At 40.9% G+C, this 21,566-nt stretch overlaps 2 protein-coding genes across 4 annotated transcripts in view; one reads left to right on the top strand and one right to left on the bottom strand.

Moving 5' to 3' along the window:
* LOC123599577 (thiamine transporter 2-like) overlaps positions 1-18,431 on the top strand; it is a 46,535-nt gene extending 28,104 nt beyond the window's left edge. For 2 of the 3 annotated variants that reach the window (XM_045481567.1, XM_045481566.1), the window contains 2 exons: positions 2,753-2,894; positions 14,600-15,187. In XM_045481567.1, coding sequence (XP_045337523.1) covers positions 2,753-2,894; positions 14,600-14,773 — 316 coding nt within the window. In that variant the 3' untranslated portion in view covers positions 14,774-15,187. Of the gene's footprint in view, positions 1-2,752; positions 2,895-14,599; positions 15,188-15,732 lie in introns of those variants that run through there. The other variant, XR_006713207.1, reaches the window with a different exon arrangement.
* Positions 18,432-21,251: 2,820 nt separating this feature from the next.
* Positions 21,252-21,566, bottom strand: LOC123596949 (small cysteine and glycine repeat-containing protein 9-like). The gene has a single exon (XM_045475155.1). It carries the CDS (start codon positions 21,564-21,566, stop codon positions 21,252-21,254), a length of 315 nt encoding a protein of 104 aa, XP_045331111.1.

Here is a 21,566-nt window from a genome sequence, read left to right as displayed (position 1 = left end):
ACCGTGGGGAAAAGAAGAGAACTTGACTTCATAGACCTGTCAAATTTGGTGCTGAATGAAATTATCACACACATGTCCACCTTCAGAATACTGATTGAATATCATTTTCTCTGTAGGTGAATCCAATCACTCTAACTCCATTTACATTTTATTACTTCTCCAGCTTCTAAGAAAATTTTAAAATAAATTTGGCAAGTGTTGGATACATGTGTCTCTAGTACAAAGGGTTAGTGTTCAGATTTGGAAGGAATTCTAAGATAGTTGACCAGCCATGGTTTCAACCATCACGTGATACAAGAAGTTCATAAAAAATAATTTGATTTTTCTACAAAAAGATATTTACTACCTATATCTTTTTCATGATAAAAACTGATAAATTTAATTAAATATTAGTCAAAGCAGTTATCTGGTAACAGTTAAATATTCCCTGTAGGAGTATAAGCTCTGTGAGGATAGAATCAAGTTTGTTCATTGTATACCTTGGTGTTTTACCCTAGTTCTTGCTTCATAATAAGCATTTGGTTAACACTTCTTGAAAAAAAAAAAAGTGAATACAATAATACAATATTAAAAAAAAATTGGGGCTATTGATTTTTTTTAATCTAACCATTCTATTTTTTATAGGCACAAAGTAATGTGCTTTTAAAGTTCATTGATTTATTTTTGAGAAAAATCATGAGGGAGGGAGGGGCAAAAAGAGGGAGAGAGAGAATCCCAAGCAGGCTCCCTGCTGTCAGCACAGAACCCAATGTGGGGCTTAATCTCATGAAATGTGAGATCAGGACCTGAGCCGAAATCAGGAGTCAGATTCTTTTTTTTTTTTTTTTTTAATTTTTTTTTTCAACGTTTATTTATTTTTGGGACAGAGAGAGACAGAGCATGAACGGGGGAGGGGCAGAGAGAGAGGGAGACACAGAATCGGAAACAGCCTCCAGGCTCTGAGCCATCAGCCCAGAGCCCGACGCGGGGCTCGAAGTCACGGACCGCGAGATCGTGACCTGGCTGAAGTCGGACGCTTAACCGACTGTGCCACCCAGGCACCCCTAGGAGTCAGATTCTTAACCGACTGAGCCATCCCAGCACACCAATGTATTTTTTTTAATGCTTTAGAAAACGTTGCTATTACTTTCCTTTAAGTTATAAGGTAAATTGATAAGTGCCAATCCTATATTTTCACAATATGTGGAACATAAATGATCAAATAAAATTTCAAAGTTGTACTATCTTATAAAATTATAGACTGTCTCAGAGGTTCATCTGTATTTAGTGCTAAATGCCTCACGGATGAACATGATACAATTCTCTTTCCAAGAACTTACCAGCCCTGGCCAGTGGTCGCTTTATGCCTACATAGAAATAATCCAGTAGGAGCTTTGAAATAAGATTTTAATCAGGGGGTGCCTGGGTGGCTCAGTTGGTCAAGTGTCTGACTTTGGCTCAGGTCATGATCTCACCATTCATGGTTTTGAGCCCCCTATTGGGCTGTGTGCTGACAGCTCAGAGCCTGGAGCCTGCTTCAGATTCTGTGTCTCCCTCTCTCTCTGCCCCTCTCCTGCTCATGCTCTGTCTCTCAAAAATAAATAATGTTTAAAAAATTTAAAAGACAAAAGATTTTAGTCAGTATTTCAGGTTTAGACTGAAAAGATCTTAGGATTCAATGCCACAGTCAGCCTGATGTCAGTATTATGTCTCCATCTGAATCCACCACATGTAAAGGTCTTATCCCAAACCAAGTAATCACTGATAAGCTGTTGAAGCGTCTGTAAATATTAAATCAAGATTCCAACCTGGAATAATTTGCATACTAAAAGGGAATCTGCCATTTGACTTAATCTAGGTTTCAAAAGCATCTGTCTCCTGTAACATTTCTTTCCAAAGGAACAATTGTTAGCTGAGCAAGAAAATCCCGAAATTATAAAGCCTATTTGGACCACCCGTTATATTCACTTTGTGGGATCTAGGATTATTTATGGGCTTTGCTATGTTTAATTGGTAAGTTTTTGCACTGAAATAATACATTTTCATTGAATCACATAATTTTTAAATGCTTGGATTGTTTTTTGCTGTGTGGATTTGGGGAGGGGATGTGAAAATAGTTAAAACTTTCCATTTGTTTTCATATTTTTAAATAGATTCAGGTTATAAATGTCTTAGCTAAATTAGGTGGAACAATTCTAATGCATACATGTCAGTCTTGCCTGGCTAACATTAAAAACCCAATAAATTATTTAAAATGAACTAATGCCAGATTGAATCAACTGTGAAAGAAAATAATTTGTGAGTTTTCCAGAGAAAAATTCCCCTATTAGACTCTGAAACCGCTAACGTAGACAGTCAATGATCCAGTGAACAATCTCCAAATAAATAAAAACTCATCAAAGGGGCTTGTGATTTACTAATTGATACATCTAAGTTAAAAAGTGACTGATAAACCATAGCCACATCCAGTGATGTTCAGTGCTCCCTCGTTGCAGAACATTTGGAATATTTGGTTCAATTTTAGAAAAGGTTTGTTCATTTTAAATTCTTAAAATACATCACATCGCATGGAATGTGAAAATACAACACTTCACTATTTCATTTACCCTTCACTCCTTTTTCTCTGCTAGAAGAGCTTTTAGCAAGAAACTGTCAACAGAAGCCTGGGCTTCCTGAGGGGAGCCAAGTCTTGGGAACAACACGATTCCTTGCTCTGTATGTAAAAGCCCACATATGTATGCTTTCAAAGCTCTTTCCATTTGTACAATGTTAGATTTCAGATTGCTGTTAACCTCAGTGTGGAACGCTATGCCCTGATATTTGGAATCAACACCTTTGTTGCCTTGGTGATCCAGACTGTCATGACTATAGCTGTGGTTGACAACCGGGGACTGGGGCTTCCGGTCAGCATACAGGTAAGTGCATGATTCTGTGCTCTCACTGACACAGAGGCATACTTTGAAAACTATACACACACACACACACACATTTATATTATTATACATAGTAATCAGACTTTCTGAGATACAATTTTCATACAATAAATTGACACATAAATAAATGTATATACAGTTCTATTAATTTAGGCAAAAACACAGCTGTGTAGCCACCACCACGTGAAAATAAAGAAGAGTGCCTTCACCGAGAAAATGCCCATGTCCCTCTGCAGTCGCCTCTCTCCACAGCACCCCCAGAAACCCACTCATCACTTTTCTATCCCTATAGGTTTGTCATTTCAGAAAGTCATATAAATGGGGCACCTGGGTGGCTCAGTCAGTTGAGTGTCTGACTCTTGATTTCACCCAGGTCATGATCTCATGGATCGTGAGATCGAGCCCCACATCGGGCTCTGTGCTGACAGCATGGAGCCTGCTTAGGATTCTCTCTCTCCCTCTCTTTCTGCCCCTCCCCTGCTCGCTTGCTCTCATCCTCTCTCTCTCTCAAAATAAATAAATATTTTTTTAAGTCATAAATGGATTCATAGTGTCTATAGCCTTTTGTTTCTGGCTTTTTTCATTTAGCATAGTGTCTTCAATGGAATAATTTTGTATTGAGAGATATAAACATGATGAGGTTAAGATATATTCTAGTTCTTTTTTAATTTTTTTAATTGTAGAGATATAGAGCACGTGCTCACACAAGCAGGGGAGAGGGGCAGACGGGGGGAGAGAGAGAAAGAAAGAGAGAGAGAGAGAGAGAGAGAGAGAATCTCAAGCAGGCTCCACACTGAGCATAGAGCCCAACATGCGACTCAATACCCTGGGATCATGATCTGAGCCAAAAGCAAGAGTCGGATACCTAACCATTTGAGCCATCCAGGCACCCCAATGCATTCTATTTCTTAAGAAAATTTTTTATTAAACAGGTGACCTTTTCATTAAGTAGATGCTAGAGTGAAAGAATGACCTAAAACAGAGCCATGAAGTCATTCCACTTTAAGTGGTTCTCATTACCCACAGCTAAAGGTTCTTCTTGTTCTGGCTGAAGTTCAATCTTATTAAAGCTTAGTTCACAAATTTCGTAAGCCTACTCAGTCTTACGGACAAAATGGTTGATCTTACATGTCTCTACATATCCAATGCAAATGTTTAGAATATTGAAATGTCTTCTTTAAAAAGAAAAAGAGAGGGGCGCCTGGGTGGCGCAGTCGGTTAAGCGTCCGACTTCAGCCGGGTCACGATCTCGCGGTCCGTGAGTTCGAGGCCTGCGTCGGGCTCTGGACTGATGGCTTAGAGCCTGGAGCCTGTTTCCGATTCTGTGTCTCCCTCTCTCTCTGCCCCTCCCCCGTTCATGCTCTATCTCTCTCTGTCCCAAAAATAAATAAACGTTGAAAAAAAAAAATAATAAAAAAAAGAAAAAAAAGAAAAAGAGAAAAAGAAGTCATTTCAGGAAACACAATTGACACCGGGACATTTAAGAAGTTTATTTTAGGGGAGCCTGGGTGGCTCAGTCGGTTAAGCATCCGACTTCAGCTCAGGTCATCATCTCGCGGTCCATGAGTTCTAGCCCCGCATCGGGCTCTGTGCTGACAGCTCAGAGCCTGGAGCCTGTTTCAGATTCTGTGTCTCCCTCTCTCTCTGACCTTCCCCCCGTTCATGCTCTGTCTCTCTCTCTATCTCAAAAATAAATAAACTTAAAAAAAAATTTTTTTTTTAAAGAGGTTTATTTTATTTTTTTTCAACGTTTATTTATTTTTGGGACAGAGACAGAGCATGAACGGGGGAGGGGCAGAGAGAGAGAGGGAGACACAGAATCGGAAACAGGCTCCAGGCTCTGAGCCATCAGCCCAGAGCCCAACGCGGGGCTCGAACTCACAGACCGCGAGATCGTGACCTGGCTGAAGTCGGACGCTTAGCCGACTGCGCCACCCAGGCGCCCCAAAAAGAGGTTTATTTTAATCTCACACTAGTTCAATAGAAAGAAAGACATCTTCATTGAATAAATACAACACTAAGATTGATTCAGACTCAATTCTTTTTGAGAACATAAAACAAGCAATTGTTAGTTTCTAACATAAAATTTAAATTCCTGGTTTATTACCCAGCTTGAAATTTGCTGTCCAGCTTTTTAGAAATTACTAGGTAGGTGATGTGATCGAGAGAGCACAAGCTTGAAAACAACCAAGAGTGGATTTGAACCTTGATGTTCATTAGTGATTTCTTGAGGACTTTTTATTTGGGAAAATTTCAAATACATTTTAAAAATAGAGAGAATAGCTTCATGATGTCTCAGGCACCCATCACCCAAATTTAGCAATTATCATTTTATGGCCAATCTTGTTTTCTCTGCACCTGCCACCCAGTTCTTCATCCTTACCCTGGAGATGTAGTTTTGTTTTAATGTCTCAGTTTTCTGTTCAGTAACATAGAAAATATAAAACCTCCTTTATGAGATCTTAGATTAGATGCCCACCTGTAAAATACACCATTCCTGGCCGGTAGTGTACTCGATACATGGATGCGTTCCTCTCTTTTCTTAATAGAAAAAAAGAATAATTATTCACATTAGTCAACACTGTTAGGATGCACTTATTGTTTCTAAGGACTTCTTCATACATCACACCTCCAGATATTTCCTTCATTTTTCTACAAATCCATTGTGTCTTAACCTGAAATTAATGAATTCCTAGAACAGAAGGAGGCAAAATAGAACTTGAGAAGAAAATTGCCCGTCCATCTGCCTGTCCTCCTCTCTGCCACTATTTTGTGTAATCTGATTTAAATGACTGCTTTGTGGGAAAATCAATACATTTTGACCTTTCTGAGGAGTTCTCGCAAACATCAAGAGCTGGGGGTGAAAATTAAATTTGGCAGTAAAAGTCAAGCTCCACCTTTGCTTCCCCTGATAATTCAAGATTTCCAAATGGTTTTATCTTCGCAACAAAAGGGAATCTAGATTCGGGGCACTCCTATAAAATCTTTCATTATATTTCTATCTATCTTCTTTTGTAGTCTCTGCCAATATCCTCAATGCTAGCACAATTTTCATAGAGGTTCTTTCATGTAAGTTACTTAATGTAAAACTCAACTCCTGAGTAAAGGACTAGTTTACCTGGATGCCAGAGCTGGGTAAGCAGAAAATATTTAGTCCAAAGGCATAACAGAAGACAAATCCTATTTCTATAAAATATTCCCCAGACAAGAGAAGTCTCATTGCAGATCCCTGGTTTTGAAAAGCAACCTTCTTAAAAATTGATTTTGGGTAGGAATCTGATTGAATATGCTTGAATTAAACTTTGGAGAGCCAAGAATATACAGGTATATTGATTAATAACTCCCAAATCTCAATCCTAAATGCCTATTTGTCATTGATTATGCACTTACGATAGCCCATGAGCTTCCTACTATAATTTCAAGTGCCATTTTAAAAGATTGGAATCTAAAAAATAGAAAATACAACCTAAGTCAGCATTTTCATATGACTTAGAGATTCAGCAGAGAGAAGTCTGTGTTGAGACATCCTGAACTAAGTCCCCCATTTTCGCATTATTTCTCAAACTGTTATCACAGAATAAGCTTTTTATAACTTTCTCAATTTAAAAGAACCATAGAGATCTTGAAAAGAGGTTCCACGTACATCTTTGAATATTACTAAAAGGCTAAGGGGAAAAGACCCATGAGAAAAGTTAAAAGCATCTTTTTACCTCATCTAGAAAAAGCTAAGGAGTAATTGAGCTAGTTGTGTAAGAAGTGGTAACTTTAAAGTGTGTCTTTACTAAAGGCATAAGATAATACTGCGGTATACTGATGATATAAAATAATTTTCTGGGGAAGTTTCGTTTTTTAAAAAAAAATAAGTGACATCCATTAAGTCTAAAGTTATGAGGGACTTTTGGAGGGAATGGGTGAGTAACACACAACTCCAAAAAAGCTGATTTTTTAAAAAGTACTCTTTTTGTCAGGTGAAAGAGGTGATAACACCTCACAAGTTTCACGCCAAGACACCCAACTATTTCCAGGTTGGTTACCCGTTACTATAGCCCTCCATCCCTCCCAGCCCCAGACCCCGCTCCCCCCTCCAAGTTGCAGAGATACCCCTTGGAATTGGGCAACACATTGGTAACCAGAAATTTCATGTTGATTGTGGGAGATGCCATTCATTCAACTCCCATTCATGAATCTCATTACCCTCCTTCTCCCTGGATAGTCTTGAGGCTTAAGCTATGAAGAACAACGCCTGATGTCGTAAGGGAGGAAAAATGTTTCTTCCTACCCTACTTGGTTGTCAGCTGGGTCTCTGTAACAAAGATTAACAAAAGTACGCAACTGTGTTTGGTTATAAGTTTTATGTAACGCGGGAGCCTTCATGAGGAAGTGAAGACACAAAGAAATAGTTAAGCTGGAGTGTTTTTATGCTAGATTTGATAGAGAGTAGAGAGTTGGGGGAAAAAAATACGATAGGACAAGAAGGTTACGAGCTAAGAATAGTAAGCTGGGGAAGCTTCACACAACCTGTTCATTCAGATTTCTTTCCGTGTCCCTTTATCTTCGGAGATAAGGATGTTCCTTTCCTCCGAATATAGACACTAGGGTCTTATGACCTGCTCCAGGGGACGGTCAGAGAGTCCTTCCTGCACCTGCTATATCTCAAATTCCTTCAGTTAAAAAATATTCACTATGCCAAAGTGCCATATTTGGGGGTAAATTGTCCTGAACCCTATCACCAGCAAGTAGGGGGGAAATACACATGAAAAAGAAAAGGGAAAGGGCATGGGTGTAAAGTGATCCCTCAATGTCATAAAAACCACAGCTGCCGCCCTGCTCTGTCTCCCCTGTCCTCACTGAGAAATGCAAAATGATCCTCGCCAGCTCTCTTGGCAGGAAGCCACTGCACTCAGCCACTCTGGGACCAGATGGACCCTGATTACGCACTCCATTAGATTATCTGGCTAGGATAACTGGTACTTTCGTCTGCCTCAAATTAAATAAAAATTAGAATCATGAAAATGGATTTTTTAGTTTTAACCCCAAAGGGCTTAATAAGGGAAGGGGCACTCTAAACAGAAAGATCATCTCACAAAAAGGAGAACAGCGATGCTATTATTTTAAGTGCATGAAATGGGGATTCGTTCAGGTATTGGGCAGCCTCCCATACATCAAACCTGAAATTTTTCAGATGTGTTGAAATCATGGAATATTTGCCAGTTAGATAGCTCAGATGAGCGTGTTCAGTTCATGCTCATTACCTCAAACATGTGAGATACGTGTTCCGTTGGACTTAGGTTTCGCTCCTTTGTAAACTATTTTGGAATCTTAACCCAAAGAATAGCTGAAGGTGAAGCCAGATTTTCATTATCAAACAAAATACTTACATGGATTTTCAATGAGTTTGGGTCCTGACCTTCAGACATTGTCTTGCTTTCCTACTCTTCTGTTCTAGTGGAAATGATCTGAATGCAGGTACCTTAGAGGAATTGGGGTTAAAGGATTGCATTTGAAGAAGGAGAAGAAGGGTGGATGTCCAGGTTGCTTAAGTTTAAAGTTTAAACAAATGTCAAAATATTAAATTAAGAAAGACTTTCATTAAACGCTACGTACTTTTAAAGATATTAAAATAAGAAAGGCCTCGTTCCACTAAAGCCATCGACTAGTTATCGGAAAAACACACGACGCTATAGAACACCTAAAACTCCTGGATATAAATTGAAGATTTTTTAATAAATGGCTGAATTGGTAAGAAATAAGAAAACGGGGGCGCCTGGGTGGCGCAGTCGGTTAAGCGTCCGACTTCAGCCAGGTCACGATCTCGCGGTCCGTGACTTCGAGCCCCGCGTCGGGCTCTGGGCTGATGGCTCAGAGCCTGGAGCCTGTTTCCGATTCTGTGTCTCCCTCTCTCTCTGCCCCTCCCCCGTTCATGCTCTGTCTCTCTCTGTCCCAAAAATGAATAAACGTTGAAAAAAAAAATTAAAAAAAAAAAAAAAAAAAAGAAATAAGAAAACGCCCCAGAGGTCAAGGCAGGAACAGGAAACCAGATAGATAAGGGCACACCGGGTCTATCGTGCTCCAGCAAATGCTGGACTGATTCTCCCAGTGACCTGGAATTTTGGTTTTAGTGGCGACCCCAAATCTACACTGTCAGTGAGTGATGAAATAGAACATGAAATTATGGCGGGGGTGGGGGGGCCTCCAGCAAAGAAGATGAACCGGGGTGATGCCAGAGGAATTTATTCTAGAGATTTGCTTCATAAGCCAGCACTCACATAATTCCAGGGCCCAATTTCTACATGCTAAACATTATTTTTCAAGCTGAGTATTTAGTTTAAAGTGCCCCTGGTTGGTAATGGCCCCAGGCACTTATACGTGTCCAAATAAATGCTGTCTGGAAGACTGTCCTTCCATGCAGAAATCAAAAAACCTGCCGCAGATAAAATTCCACCAAATATGAGATTATGATTTTTTTAAAGTCCAAAATCATGCATAGATATAAAGTAGCATGAGCAAGCCAACTGAAGTAATAAAGAATCAGACCGACAGAGATTTGAGACAGAGGAATTAGCGTCAGAATGTAAAGTAAGATGTTTAACACGTCTGTACACAGAGGAAAATGATAACATAAGAATGGAACAAGATACATCATGAATATCTGGGAAAAATAGAACTAACCAGAATTAGGAACTTAAACATGTTAAGGGCAACGTAGACACATACATAGGAAAAATTACTGAATGGGAAGAAATCACCAGGAATGCAGCACAGAGAGTGAGAGAAGTGGAAAAATTATTCATACACATGGGGATTAAAATGAGAAAGTTCAACAAATATCTATTTCGAGTTCTTTGAGGAGATAATAAAGGTAATAGAGGGGCACATGGGTGGCTCAGTCGGTTAAGCATCCGACTTCGGCTCAGGTTCTGATCTCAAAGGTTTGTGGATTCAAGCCCTGCAGTGGGCTCTGTGCTGACAGCTCAGAGCCTGGAGCCTGGAACCTGCTTCAGATTCTGTGTCTCCTTCTCTCTCTGCCCCTCCCCCTGCTCATGCTCTCTCTCTCTGTCTCTCTCTCTCACTCTCTGTCTCTCTCTCTCAAAAATAAATAAACATTAAAAAAAAATTCTAAGGTAGCAGAGAGGCAGATAAATATACACTGAGAATTTTCCACTAGTAATCAAAAGCATGTATTCTCAGAATTAAGAAGCCCCCCAAAATCTCAAAAGAGTAAGTCAAAGAAAATTCATATCTAAACACACTGGGTTAGGGGCGCCTGGGTGGCGCAGTCGGTTAGGCGTCCGACTTCAGCCAGGTCACGATCTCGCGGTCCGTGACTTCGAGCCCCGCGTCGGGCTCTGGGCTGATGGCTCAGAGCCTGGAGCCTGTTTCCGATTCTGTGTCTCCCTCTCTCTCTGCCCCTCCCCCGTTCATGCTCTGTCTCTCTCTGTCCCAAAAATAAATAAACGTTGAAAAAAAAAAATTTAAACACACTGGGTTAATTGCAAAAAATCAAAGAAAAAGAAATCTTAAAAATAGAGAAACAGAACATCAGCTATAGAGAAATTGTAATAGACAACGGACTTTTCAATAGCTCATGCGGAAGTCAGAAAATCAATGACTTCAAGTGTCGGAGACAAAAACTGCCAGCCTGGAATTATAGACAAAGAGAAACCACGTTTTAGAAAAGAGAGCAAGGAGGGCGCCTGGGTGGCTCAGACGGTTGAGTGTCTGACTTCGGCTCAGGTCATGATCTCACGGTTCGTGGGTTCGAGCCCCGCAACCGGCTCTGTGCGGAGAGCTCAGAGCCCGGAACCTGCTTTGGATTCTGTGTCTCCCTCTCTCTCTGCCCCTCCCCCACTCGCGCTCTGTCTCCGTCTCAAAAATAAATAGATTCTGTGTCTCCCTCTCTCTCTGCCCCTCCCCCACTCGCGCTCTGTCTCCGTCTCAAAAATAAATAGATTCTGTGTCTCCCTCTCTCTCTGCCCCTCCCCCACTCGCGCTCTGTCTCCGTCTCAAAAATAAATAAACATTAGAAAAAAATTGAAAAAACAAACAAATAAATAAATAATAGGAGAGCAAGGAGCATCTGGGTGGCTCAGTCAGTTAAGCGTTTGGATTCTTGGTTTTGGCTCAGGTCGTGATCTCAGGGTTCATGATACCCAGCCCCACGTCGGGCTGTGTACTGACAGCACAGAACCTGCTTGGGATTCTCTCCCTCTGTCTCTCTGTCTCTCTGTCTCTCTCTCTCTCACTCTCCCCCACTCATTGAGCTCTCCCTCTGTCTCTCCCTCAAACTAAATAAACATTAAAAAATAAATAAAACTGAGGGCACATTAAAAAATAATAAATAAATAAATAAATAAATAAATAAATAAAAACGAGAGCACAGTGAAGACATTTGCAAACAAACGGAAATGGGATGAATGTGTTATCACCAACAAACCTTTACAAAAGCAATTTCTCAAAGATGCACCTGAGGAAGAAGGAAAATTATCCCAAGAGGAAGGTATTTCCCAAAAGAAGGAATGTGAAAAAAAGAAAGAAAGAAAGAATAAAGAAAGGAAGAAAGAAGCAAAGAAAGAAAGAAGCAAAGAAAGAAAGAAAGGAAGAAGCAAAAAAAGAAGAAAGAGAAGCAAAGAAAGAAGAAAGGAAGAAGCAAAAAAAGAAGAGAAGCAAAGAAAGAAGAAAGAAGCAAAAAAAGAAGAAAGAGAAGCAAAGAAAGAAGAAAGAAAGAAGCAAGGAAAGAAGAAAGAAAGAAAAAGAAAAGCAAAGAAAAATAAAAGAAAGAAAGAAAAGCAAAGAAAGAAGAAAGAGAAGAAAGAAAGAAAAGCAAAGAAAGAAAAAGAAAGAAAGAAAAGCAAAGAAAGAAAAAGAAAGAAAGAAAAGAAAAGAAGAAAGAAAGAAAGAAAGAAAGAAAGAAAGAAAAGCAAAGAAAGAAGAAAGAAAGAAAAGAAAAGAAGAAAGAAAGAAAGAAAGAAAGAAAGAAAGAAAAGCAAAGAAAGAAGAAAGAAAGAAAGAAGAAAGGAAGGTGTGAGTGAATCAAAACACGAAGCATTTAAAACAGTTACATTTTACATCTTGAGGAGTTTCTTTAAAAGATGTCCAAAGTACTCGACAACAGTGATATCTGTCAGCAGAAGGATGTTCAGAACGAAAGATTTTGTACTGTTGCAGAGGAGGGCAGGAATTACCGATGGGACACTGCTGGGGGGCACACACCAAGCGGGGAGTGGGGTGTAAGTCCCTCCGGGGGGGAGGTGGGTTTCATCACCTGCATTGTTCAAATTGCCGCAGCGTGACGATAACGACACGCAACGGACTTTTAATCAGTTTTGCTACAGTTTTGAAGTTCTCTGCAGACAGTTCTCCCCCTTACTGCCTGTACCTGAGGCAGCGTCAGCTTAACACACCACTGCTTTGTTTATTTAAGAGCTGCTATTTCAAGTGTAACTAGGAAAGAATTAGACGCAGATTATGCAATTATTATACAGGAGAGAGAAATAAAGCATAGCACGTGGAAAAACAGTCACACGAGAGTTCGAGAAAGGAGGGGAACATTGAAGAGCGTGAGGAATAGGGAAAATAGGGCGGTAAAAAATACAAATAGGTTAATTATCGCTAAATAATAAATTAACTCATGGGTTGAACTGCCAACACACAGGAAACAGGAGAAGCAGAAGAACTCATTAAGTGACGTCCAGGGATGTCACCCATAAAACACCAGAGTCTGGGAAAAGACAGGTTTCCAACAAATAAAATGAAGACTGATCATGTCTTGAGAAATTCAGCAATCATGATGTGTGGATCTTCTTTGAAATCTGATTCATACCCAGAAAGTAAAACTATTCTGAGACAAGCAGGGAAATTTGAGCCCTGACTAGACAATATTAAAGAATTGTTAGGGTCCGCCGTTGAGTGTTCGACCCTTGATTTCGGCTCAGGTTATGATTCCTAAATTTAAATTTTTAAATGAAAAAAAGAAAATGAGAATGAAGAAAAAAAAATATTTTTTTAATTGTTAATTTTTTAAGTGTGATAATTATTTGTGGTTATGCTTTTGTGCATCTTTATTTTTATTTTTTTAATGTTGATTTTTGAGAGAGAGAGATAGAGAGCGAGTGCGAGTGGGGGAGGGGCAGAGAAGCAGGCCCCAGGGTCTGAGCTGTCAGCACAGAGCCCAACGCGGGGCTCCAACTCCCGAGCTGTGAGATCATGACCTGAGCCGAAGTCAGACGCTTAACTGACTAAGCCACCAAGGTGCCCCCGTGCATCCCTATTTTAAAGATACAAACTGAGGGGCGCCTGGGTGACTCAGTTAAGTGGCCAAGTCTTGATTTTGGCTCGGATCACGATCTCATCTCATCCCAAGAGATGGAACCCTGGGGCTCGGCTCTGACATTGCTGAGCCTGCTTGGTTGGGATCCTCTCTCTCTGTCCCTCCCCAGCTTGCAAGCGTGCCCTCTCTTGCTCGCTCTCAAAATAAATAAATATTTTTTAAAAAGATATAAACAAATATTCATTACATGATATGATACTAGATTCAAATTAATCTGTGAGATGAAAAGGTAAGTGGTTGGGGCACTATGGAAGCAAGACTGGCTATGAGCTGATAATTGACGAAACCAGATCACGGATTTATGGGCATTTGTATACTATTCTGTCCACTTTTGTGAATGTTTATAATTTTCCAAAAATAAAAGTTAAGTGATTCCAAGCTAGACAGACCGGTAAAAAAAAAAAAAAAAAAAAAAAAAAAAAAAAAAAAAAAACGAATAAATAAAGACAATAAAAATATTTTCAGGTTAGATTCTTACAACTATGGTCTATTTACAGAAAACACATCTAAAATGGAAAGACATCTAAAGTTTGGAGTGGGGAGGGAAAATTCATATGATGCAAACAAAAATTTTAAGAGTTAATATAGTTAAATTTTTTAAAGATAAAGCATAATTAAGTCCTCTTGATCTATATATCTAAGGAGAGTCGTTAAAAATGATCAAAAGTCGGGGCACCTGGGTGCTCAGTCGGTTGAGCGTCCGACTTCAGCTCAGTTTACGATCCCACAGTTTGTGAGTTTAAGCCCGTCATCAGGCTCTCTGCTGTCAGCACAGAGCCCACTTGGGATCCTCTGTCCCCCGCCTCTCTCTCTGCCCCTTTCTTGCTGGTTCTCTAAACAAATAAATAAATAAATAAATTTTAAAAAAATGATTCAAGGTTAATGTATTCATTAGTAATATATCTGGGTTCTAAAATTCTACATATCTATTAATATCATTTCAATATTTTGGATAGGAACAGTGTCAAGCATGTTACGGTCTAAGAAAAAAATGAACTCCCAATTTCATATACTAAATGTGAATAGAAAAAAAGGAAGAAAAACGAGAAGGAAATCTATATAGAGTCTATATAGATGGAGAACTTCAGAACTACGGAAACAGTTGACATTGATTGAATTCTACTCTGTGGGTACTTTTCTGTGCACCCTACATGTAATAACTCATCTAATCCTCTCAACAAATGTGTAAATATGGTTATTATTGTAATTTTACAATTTGGAAAACTGAGGCAGAGAGAAGATCCATGATCTGTTTAAAAATCTCACAGCCAGTAGTAAAGCATCATTACCTACCTGTAGTGTTGAGCATCCATTTCTATATCATTCACGATTTCTCTCTTTTTTTTTTGTCTTCTTTTAGTTTTTAATTTATGGGAGTTATTTCTCTGTTATTGCTGGAATTTTCCTAGTGAGAAGCATTTACATAATCTATTCAGCCAAATGCAGACAGGGAAGATGTAATTCTACTACTGACCAGAATCCACATGATCCAGAGGACTCCATTTCCGATACGAACACAGTGACGCAGTTTTAGCCTGGTCTCTCCTATCATGGACTCAGAAGACGGACTGTTCTGAAAATATATGGCGCTAAACTACATGGCATTTTAATTTTTTGTCCTAGATGAAGACACCGTAAAAGACAGAATTATCATCAACAGTACATCAAAACCTCAGCTACGGGCCGGTGAGCAGGGTACAACCAAAAACTGGAGTTGACCAAGTTGAAACCAGCCATCTTTATGGCCTCGGTGAGCAACTGGGACCCTAAATACTGTTTGAATACTTTGAAGTCCATCCCAAAACAACATGGAAATCAGACAAGTGGGACCATCCAAAAACAGAAACATGAAATATCCCAGAGTTAATGATATATATTAGCTTTCTGTGCCCAACCTCATAAAAGTGTGATTTGTTTTGATCTAGGTAATAAAGAAGTTTCTAGCACAGGTCCAATGCATATTAAATGATCAATACGTGATAACCAGGACTCCTGGATGACTTGGTCAGTTAAGCATCAGACTCTTGATTTCGGCTCAGGTCATGATCTCAGGGTCATGATATCGAGCCTTGCATCAGACTCCCCACTGACGGTGCGAGGTCTGCTTAGGATGCTCTCTCTCCCTCTCTCTCTCTCTCTCTCTCTCTGCCCCTCTCCCACTCATCTGGGAGCACATGCTCTCTCTCTCTCAAAAAAAATAAAATATGTGATAACCATATTGTATTCATATTGTATACTACCAAAAACGTTAGAATGGGGAAAATAATTTAATTCCCCCAAAAGGAGGCCAAAAAATTAAGGGAAAATTTGTCCTTAAACTTTACCATGACCCTACATGAAAAGACTGAATGTTGTAATGATTTCAGTTCTTCTCAAACTAATTTATAAGTTTGTTGCAATTTGTGACGGTCTTATGTGTCCACTTGACTGGGCCAAGTTTCTCATTGATTCTAATAAACACTAATGGAGGTATTGCTGTGATGTATTTTGCAGATGTGATCAAAGTTCACAATCAGTTGACTTTCAGTAAGGGAGACTATCCCAGATAATCTAGGTGGGACCAATCCAATCAGTTGAAAGGCCTTAAGAGAAGAACTGAGCCTTCCCAGAAGGAGAAGTTCCCTCTGTGGACAGGAGCTTCGGGTCATGCCTGAGAGTTCTAGCCCACGCATCCTGATGGCCTGCCCTATGAGTTTTGAACTTAGCCTCATCAGCCCTGACAATCAAGTAAGCCAACTCCTTGAAATACATTTTTTACTATATATCTCCACTGGTTCTGTTTCTCAGGTTGAATCCTGATTGATACAGATTTTGGTACCAGGAGCGGTTGTAGAGGACACATCTACAAGGCCAACTTTTCTGAACTGTTTCTGGGTTTCCTGGAACTGGGTATCTAATCTAGTTAGGTTTTAAGCCACTATGAATCTGTTTCCGGTCATAAAGAGAGCACTAATAGTCATGGCATGATGTAGTTTTAGACGTACAAGTGTCACCATTGGGCCCTCCTAATCAAATACTACATTGGTTTCCTAATGATCTTACAACAAACTGCCACAAATGGAGTGGCATTAAGCAACAGGAACTTATTTTCTCAAAGTTATGAAGGCTAGAAGTCTGAAATCAAGGTGTTGGCGAGGCCATACTTGCTCTCTGAAAACTTGGTCTCGGGGAGGGTTCTTCCTTGCCTCTTCCTAGATTTTAGCAGTTGCTGGCGATTCTTAGCCTCCCTTGACTTGTAGACACATCACTCCAGTCTGTTCTTCTGGTGTCACATGATGGTCTCCCTTTGTGTCCGTGTCTCTATGTCCAAAGTCCCCTCTTAGTATTAGGAGACCAATCATGTTGGATTTAGGGTTGACCCTAATAAAGTCACATTAATAGGTTCCAGATGAGCATCAATTTTGGACGGGACAATATTCAGCCCAGTTGAAATACCTATGGGAGGTGAGGTTCTGGATTGCTGTGTATTTGTCAGTTCAGGATGTTTTACTTAACCTGAAGAGAATAATGGAATTGGCAGGCTGCTCCTGGAGCAGTACACACACACACACACACACACACACACACACACACACACACATATTCTCACTGGAGAAAATAAGGGAGAAATAAGGATGACCTCAGGGATTCAAATTCCCAGCTCAAAGTGCTGCATTAATGACCTGAAAGCTCTAATATCATCCCTGAAACAAACGCAAATCTCCTGCAGCCACAGAGCTGAGATTTCTGATAACCAAACCCAGAGTCTCGTTCTGCAAGTGGCTGATTTACAACATAAATTGAATTCCTAACCCTGCAGGGTGTCTTCTGATAAAGTGAGGACACTCGTTGGGAATAAATGAAATCCTGAAAACTGGAATGGAGACATATGGTCAGATCTCAATAAAGCTGGGGACACCTGACCCCTAGATCTGCCAAGTCTTTGCCCTTAGAGGCTGCCCTTCCACCCCTGCTTAACGAGGGGTCCTATAATGGCAGCTGTTTCAGCAGGCCCCAAAAGGTAAAATACAAAGTGTATGGAGAAGCATTACAGTCCAAAAGAGACACATGGTTCCCCCAGCTTGTATAGAAACCTAGAAATCTAGATAATATGTGTGGAAATGGACCTTAAGGATGTAGGATCATGATAGAGGGAACATGAAGTTGGACCAAGCGGAATTTGTTGATATGGGTTGCCAGTTTGGTTGGTTAGCTGAAACATGAAGCCCACCCTAAAGAAGTTGAAATGCCAGAAGTGCCTTGGTGTGCCATAGAGGAAGGTATTCCAAAGCTTAGGCAAAGTATAATATTAGAGTGGATTTATCCTGCGGATTTGTTCACCCAACATGGGAAGGTCCAGAAGGCACATCTTTTCCCATAACTTTGAGAATATATTTGTGAGAGCAGCCCAGCATTCTAGAACTCTGTGGCTGCTTTGCTCTATGGGTCAGAAATTCCAGTGGGAGCTGCTACCCATGAACTGGGGACACTCAAATACAATGGAAATGATGGGATCCCAGGGTGGCAGGAGCCACATGGAGACATTGAGTTGCTAAAGACAAGATGGGTATGGTTACCATAATGGACAATGGAGCCAAAGCAGTGGTCAGAATAGTCTACCTCATGGATACTTGTGGTGTTGGCTGGTTGGTATCCCTAGAAAAGAAGTAGATGAACAATTTACCAAATTCTTACTTGATCTGCATGAGCGAAAGTGTTCTAACGAATTTTAAGCAACTTAATATTCACGAGCAGTCATAATGGAAAATGCTACCATTGCTTCATGATAATTTGGAGTCCGATGTTTTTTAGAGTAAAAAGCTGCCTAAAATCTAATCCATCCAGGGGTGTCTGGAATTTAAGCCCAAGGTAAATAAGCTTGAGGGTAGTAAAAAGAAATCCTTGGGCATAGGAGGCAGGAATTTTCCCAATGGAAAAATCTTCAAAACCCTTTTCTCGGATTAGTTATCATGTCGAGACAACTTCAGTTTCTACTCTGGGACTCTGTTTTTCTCTGTTGTATACTGAGTGAGCAGCCAATGTCTATCTTGCAATTCACAAATTCTCTCTTTGAGGGTGTCTTATTTTGTTGATTGAGGTTTTATTTCAACTCACGTATCTTTTTATTCCTGAGATTTTGATATCAATCTATACTTACTTTGTTTTTACCTGTATTTTCACTATAAATCCTTCTTTTTTTTTAAATAGAAGTCATTCTCTTACTTATTGTTAAAGATCCAAAAAAATATAATTTAAAAGACACTGTTAGTTCTACAAAGTCAATGTAATCTGAAATGAATTCATGTTGCAAGCTTATTTTGTTGTCCGTTCTTTTTTTTTTTTTTTTTTTTAAATTTTTTTTTTTTCCAACGTTTATTTATTTTGGGGACAGAGAGAGACAGAGCATGAACGGGGGAGGGGCAGAGAGAGAGGGAGACACAGAATCGGAAACAGGCTCCAGGCTCTGAGCCATCAGCCCAGAGCCCGACGCGGGGCTCGAACTCACGGACCGCGAGATCATGACCTGGCTGAAGTCGGACGCTTAACCGACTGCGCCACCCAGGCGCCCCTGTCCGTTCTTAATATTAGATATTTTCAAATGTGTGTTAGTTATTCAGCATTATATAACAAGTTAACCCAACCCTTGTGGCTTAAAACACTGCACATTTATTATCTCACAGTTTCTGAGTCCCAGGAATCTGGGCACATCGTAGCTGGGTCCTCTATTTCAGGGTCTCTTATAGGCTCCAGTCAAGGTGTTGACCAGGCCGTGGTCATGTCAAGGGGGCAGGATGCTGACTGGGCCATAATGCATTTCCAAGTTCATGTAATTGTTGGCAGGATTCAGCTCCTCGTGGCTACTGAGCTGAGAGCTTCAATTCTTTGCTGGCTGTTGACTGGAGACTGCCCTCAGTTCCTGGCCATGTGGGCCTTTCCAAGATGTCAGCTTGTTTCATCAGAGAGTGCAAGCCAACAAATCAAGGGTTGGCTTGAAGATGGAAGTCACAGACTGTTGTAACCTAATCAAGGATGTGATATCCTGTCACTTTTGTGGCATTCTCTTCACCTGTACCTAGAGCCAGCACATAATGAAGAGCAGATGATTTCACAAGAGTGTGAACACCAGGAGGCAGGGATCATTGGGCACCATGTTTGAGACTTCCTACTACAAGGAGGTTTTGAAATTTTGCCAGCTTCCTCTAGGTGAGAGCTGTTTTGCTTCCCCTTTCATTTCTTTTGCTTTCTCTCTCCTTACCCCAACTCTTGCCTTGGCTTTTACCTGTCTAGAAGTTTTCCTAGAATATTTTCCTGCCCCACCTCCAAGCCCCATCCCATAGTGTAGTGGGATATCATAGATTGTTCTCAAGCCTGCAGATAATTTAAGACAATTTGTGACCTTGGGACGAGGTCCATATGTCTTTGATGGATACCAGTTCACAGGCCAGAGCCCCAGGTGGAAAAGAGTCATAGAATTTTTTCAAGACGAAAGGGGCCCCACCCTGGCACAAAATCCCAAAAGTTTGCCTTGCTGTCATCCCCTCTCTACATCGAATACCTGATCTCTGTGATCATATTCCCACTCTCCTCACGCCTACAGCGCACTTCTAGACCCTGACCCCAGCAAGGTCATGAATACAACCTTGCAGTCAGCATTTCCATTCTATGTTTGGTCCACAGAAATAGTTCGCTTGTTTTTGAGCCTAGCTATGTGGTTCATTTATTTTCTTAGAACATGTTATCTGCCATAGCTTCCCCCCTACCCTTTCTGGACAGATACATCAATGTGTGAAAATACTGGATCACCGTGATCCAAATTCTCGTCAGCCTATGGTCTCTGCTGCTAATAAAACAGCTGGAAAAAGCTGTAGAAAATAATCAGAAAAAGAAAAAAGGAAAGGACAAGGAGGGGAGAGGAGAAGAAAGAAAAGAAAGAAGAGAAGAGAAGAGAAAAGAAAAGAAAGGAAAAGAAAAGAAAATGGAAAACAGGAGAAGGGAAGAAAAAAGAAAAGAGCAGGTTACCCTCTTGTTGTAAATGAAATTGAAGCAGTGGAAGAAAAGACTTCCTCACTCAAAGAAGCACTGAAAACCCCCTTTCCACTGGGCTTCCTTTCATCAGATCTCCTTTTCATTTATCACTTTTGCTAGAGGTAGTTCAGAAGACACAGGCACCGGGAGAATTTACAGCTCGAATGCATGTTTCAGACTTCTGTAATTGAACGTTCCGGTGTACTGAAAAAGGTGAAAGAAGAAAACTGTATACACAAAACAGCAGAAAGAAGGGAAGGAAAAGATTGAATGTGTCAACAAAAGAGACCCCATGCAAAGCCCAGATGGTCTCAGGCCCACCATGAAATTCTGTATTTGAGTCCTGATGGGAATGCCCATGGAGGGTTCAATAGGCCACTAAAGGGGCATGTCCATACATCGACACAAAGGAACTGGACCTCTGGGGAGACCACACACGGGGCTATAAGGGAGTGAGGGGTCTGTGAGGAGGGTGAAGTTTCACTGAGGGGAGATATTGGTCCCCAGAGACCTGGCAGGGGCTTCTAGGACCACCCTTGAACGTGCTGCCGCCGTTGGGCTCTTAAGACTTCCTGCAAAGATAAATTCTCTCGCAATCTTCAGCACAAACCAGGATTCTACGCGCCCAAACACAACAAAGGCAAAAAGAACACTTTTGATGGACTTCTAGTTTTTATTTTATTAGGAAATTTAGACAGGATTATGCAATGACTAAGAACACACAAGAAAAAAGGGGAAAAAACTATGTAAGAAGACGAGAAAAAGTGGGCAAAGACAGAACTGAAAGACAGTGGATAGTTCCAGCCAACCAGGTATTCGGAATCATGACTTCATTAGTAATTTGCACAATTGCTCTGGTGCTGGGCTGCATACGGATTTCTTCCATTAGGTAATTTCTCTTGGTTCGGGGACTTCTGATGGAAGGACTTAAGGCACCGAAGAGATAGGAAGGGAGTATTTTCAAGGCGGGGGAAGAGGAAATCTTACCAGCTCTGCACACCGCAGCCTTAGCTGCAGCACTGCCTCTTGCAACAGCACTTCTGCTGACAACAGCACTTCTGCTGGCAGCAGCCCTTCCCGCAGCCACACGAGCCACAGCCACACGAGCGGCGGCAGCAGCAGACCACGGGGACGCTGCAGCAGCCCCCGCAGCAGCCACAGCAGCAGGGACAGCAGCTGGAGCAGCAGCCCACCCGGTAGCACCTGCAGGTGGTGCAACTGCCGCAGCCGCCGCCGCAGCCACCGCAGCCACTACTGCAGCCGCCGCAGCCACCACCGCAGCCGCCGCAGCCACCGCAACTTCCACAGCCACAGCACCCCAT

This window comes from Leopardus geoffroyi, chromosome C1, assembly GCF_018350155.1.
Source record: "Leopardus geoffroyi isolate Oge1 chromosome C1, O.geoffroyi_Oge1_pat1.0, whole genome shotgun sequence".
Taxonomy (NCBI): Eukaryota; Metazoa; Chordata; class Mammalia; order Carnivora; family Felidae; genus Leopardus; species Leopardus geoffroyi.
Note: the sequence above shows the minus strand (reverse complement) of the source record. Positions and strands in the feature narration are given on the sequence as shown.